General features: G+C 41.7%; 1 protein-coding gene across 1 annotated transcript in view; it reads left to right on the top strand.

The window, feature by feature from the left end:
• The window catches only part of LOC107573978 (adrenodoxin-like protein, mitochondrial), a 2,653-nt gene extending 336 nt beyond the window's left edge, over positions 1-2,317 (top strand). The window contains exons 2-4 of the mRNA XM_016260440.1: positions 176-224; positions 2,021-2,127; positions 2,196-2,317. Of these exons, the coding sequence (XP_016115926.1) occupies positions 176-224; positions 2,021-2,127; positions 2,196-2,287 (248 nt within the window). The 3' untranslated portion in view covers positions 2,288-2,317. The remainder of the gene's footprint in view (positions 1-175; positions 225-2,020; positions 2,128-2,195) is intronic.
• The last annotated feature ends 535 nt before the right edge of the window (positions 2,318-2,852 follow it).

The following is a 2,852-nucleotide window of genomic DNA, read 5'->3' as shown; positions in this document are numbered from 1 at the left end:
CACTCACTCACTCACTCTCTCTCACACACACTCACACACTCACTTTCTCTCTCACACACTCACTCTCTCTCTCACACACACACACACACTCACTCTCTCTCTCTCTGAGGGCTATAGGGTCCAGTAGCAGGAGTGTGTGTAACTGTGGTGCTGTGTTTGTGTCTGTGTCTGTCAGGTGTGTGTCAGAGTGCAGACAGCAGCTCACCGGAGGAGGACGAGCGAGTGTGAGTTTAGCAGCTCTAGAAACCAGAATAAAACCTGAGAAATAACACAAACTCTTTCATTAAGGGCTGATATTTCAATCCATTTACTGGGGCGATTTTTACCTTTATAATGGCAACTTTCTAACTTTCTTAAAGGTATGTGTCCCCCTTAATTTAAACTTAAAATGTATTCATTAATGCAATTAGAATAATAAAACATTATATGACTGACACCAATCTAATGAAATCAGACAAAATGATTTCTGCACAGAAGCTGCATCTGAAGCGGCATTTTCATACAGACTGTTTATGCATAAATAATGCTATATCATTATTGTTTTAAATAGAAAATGTATTAAATATAGAAATATCAAATGCTCCAATTATATGTGTATTATGGAATTATACTTAAAATGTTAAACTGACACGTCCACTGTCTTAATAAGTGAGTGGTTGATTAATTCATTAATTCAGCCGATTCATTCAGGAACAAAGCTAGTGACTCTTTATCAATGTGTCTCTGAATCAGTTCCCCCAAAAATATAAACTCTGTCATTAATTACTCGCCCGCACGTCGTTCTCTTCGTTCATCTTCAGAACACAGATGAAGATATTTCTGATGAGCTGATGAACCCTGCACAGACAGCAAGGGTCCCGACACGATCAAGCCTCAGAAACACAGCACGGACATGTTCAAATAATCCATGTTCAACCCTAATGTTACGAAGCTACGAGAAAATAACCACTTTATTCAACAACTGTTCTCCCCTGAGTTACCGTCGTCTTTCGTTATGGAGGGTATTAGACGCATGCGTGTTTACATCAGCAGCATCTGACACCCAGGGAAAAGCTCTCGGAGTTCATCAGAAATATCTTCATTTGTGTTCTGAAGATGAACGAAGGTCTTACGGCTTTGGAACGACATGATGGCGAGTAGTTTTAAATAGAAAATGTATTAAATATAGAAATATCAAATGCTCCAATTATATGTGTATTATGGAATTATACTTAAAATGTTAAACTGACACGTCCACTGTCTTAATAAGTGAGTGGTTGATTAATTCATTAATTCAGCCGATTCATTCAGGAACAAAGCTAGTGACTCTTTATCAATGTGTCTCTGAATCAGTTCCCCCAAAAATATAAACTCTGTCATTAATTACTCGCCCGCACGTCGTTCTCTTCGTTCATCTTCAGAACACAGATGAAGATATTTCTGATGAGCTGATGAACCCTGCACAGACAGCAAGGGTCCCGACACGATCAAGCCTCAGAAACACAGCACGGACATGTTCAAATAATCCATGTTCAACCCTAATGTTACGAAGCTACGAGAAAATAACCACTTTATTCAACAACTGTTCTCCCCTGAGTTACCGTCGTCTTTCGTTATGGAGGGTATTAGACGCATGCGTGTTTACATCAGCAGCATCTGACACCCAGGGAAAAGCTCTCGGAGTTCATCAGAAATATCTTCATTTGTGTTCTGAAGATGAACGAAGGTCTTACGGCTTTGGAACGACATGATGGCGAGTAATTAATGACAGAATTTTCATTTTTGGGTGAACCATCCCTTTAAGAATTGCTGAATCATTCAGAAACGAAACACCACTGTGGAAGTGTTTTGGAGAAAAAAAAACGTTATTGACAATTTTGTCTAAAATATGTAAATTGTTCAGTGTTAGCTTAAGTTTAGCCTATCTTTTAATCTATTCATTTATTAATTATATACCATTTGAAAAGTAAAAATATGGAAATGAGGTGTAGATGGATATAAGCATGAAAGGCCAAAGCCAGACAGATTTGCTTTACTCCAGGGTTAATGTGGTGTTCATCGACCGCTCCGGACAGAGGATTCCCGTCGAGGCGAGGGTCGGAGATAACGCTCTTCACCTGGCGCACAAGCACGGCATTGAACTGGAGGGTGAGTCCAGCGCCTCTTCATCTCTGTGTGTTTGAGGCTCGTCTTCATCAGCTCGTCTCTGTTCTCAGGCGCCTGTGAAGCGTCTCTGGCCTGCTCCACCTGTCACGTGTACGTCAGCAGCAAACACTATGAGAAACTTCCAGAGCCTGAGGAACGGTGAGGAGAGTGTGTGTGAGTTTGTGTGTGTGTGTGTGTGTGTGAGAGAGAGAGAGAGAGTGTGTGAGTGTGTGTGTGTGTGTGAGAGAGAGAGAGAGAGTGTGTGAGTGTGTGTGTGTGTGTGAGAGAGAGAGAGAGAGTGTGTGAGTGTGTGTGTGTGTGTGAGAGAGAGAGAGAGAGTGTGTGAGTGTGTGTGTGTGTGTGAGAGAGAGAGAGAGAGTGTGTGAGTGTGTGTGTGTGTGTGAGAGAGAGAGAGAGAGTGTGTGAGTGTGTGTGTGTGTGTGAGAGAGAGAGAGAGAGTGTGTGAGTGTGTGTGTGTGTGTGAGAGAGAGAGAGAGAGTGTGTGAGTGTGTGTGTGTGTGTGAGAGAGAGAGAGAGAGAGAGAGAGTGTGTGTGTGTGTGTGTGTGTGAGAGAGAGAGAGTGTGTGAGTGATGTAAACAGGTAAGGGGGAAAGGTGAGAACATTACGTAGATCCGGGGCATATGCTCCACACGGAATTTCTTTGAAAGATATTTGCTTTACATGCTCACAAATAGTACACATGTATTAACAGAAAGAAAAATAATAA

The sequence above is a fragment of the Sinocyclocheilus grahami genome, unplaced genomic scaffold (assembly GCF_001515645.1).
Source record: "Sinocyclocheilus grahami isolate Dianchi unplaced genomic scaffold, SAMN03320097.WGS_v1.1 scaffold2079.1, whole genome shotgun sequence".
Lineage (NCBI taxonomy): Eukaryota > Metazoa > Chordata > Actinopteri > Cypriniformes > Cyprinidae > Sinocyclocheilus > Sinocyclocheilus grahami.
The sequence above is the reverse complement of the archived record's forward strand: the minus strand, read 5'-3'. Positions and strand labels throughout refer to the sequence as shown.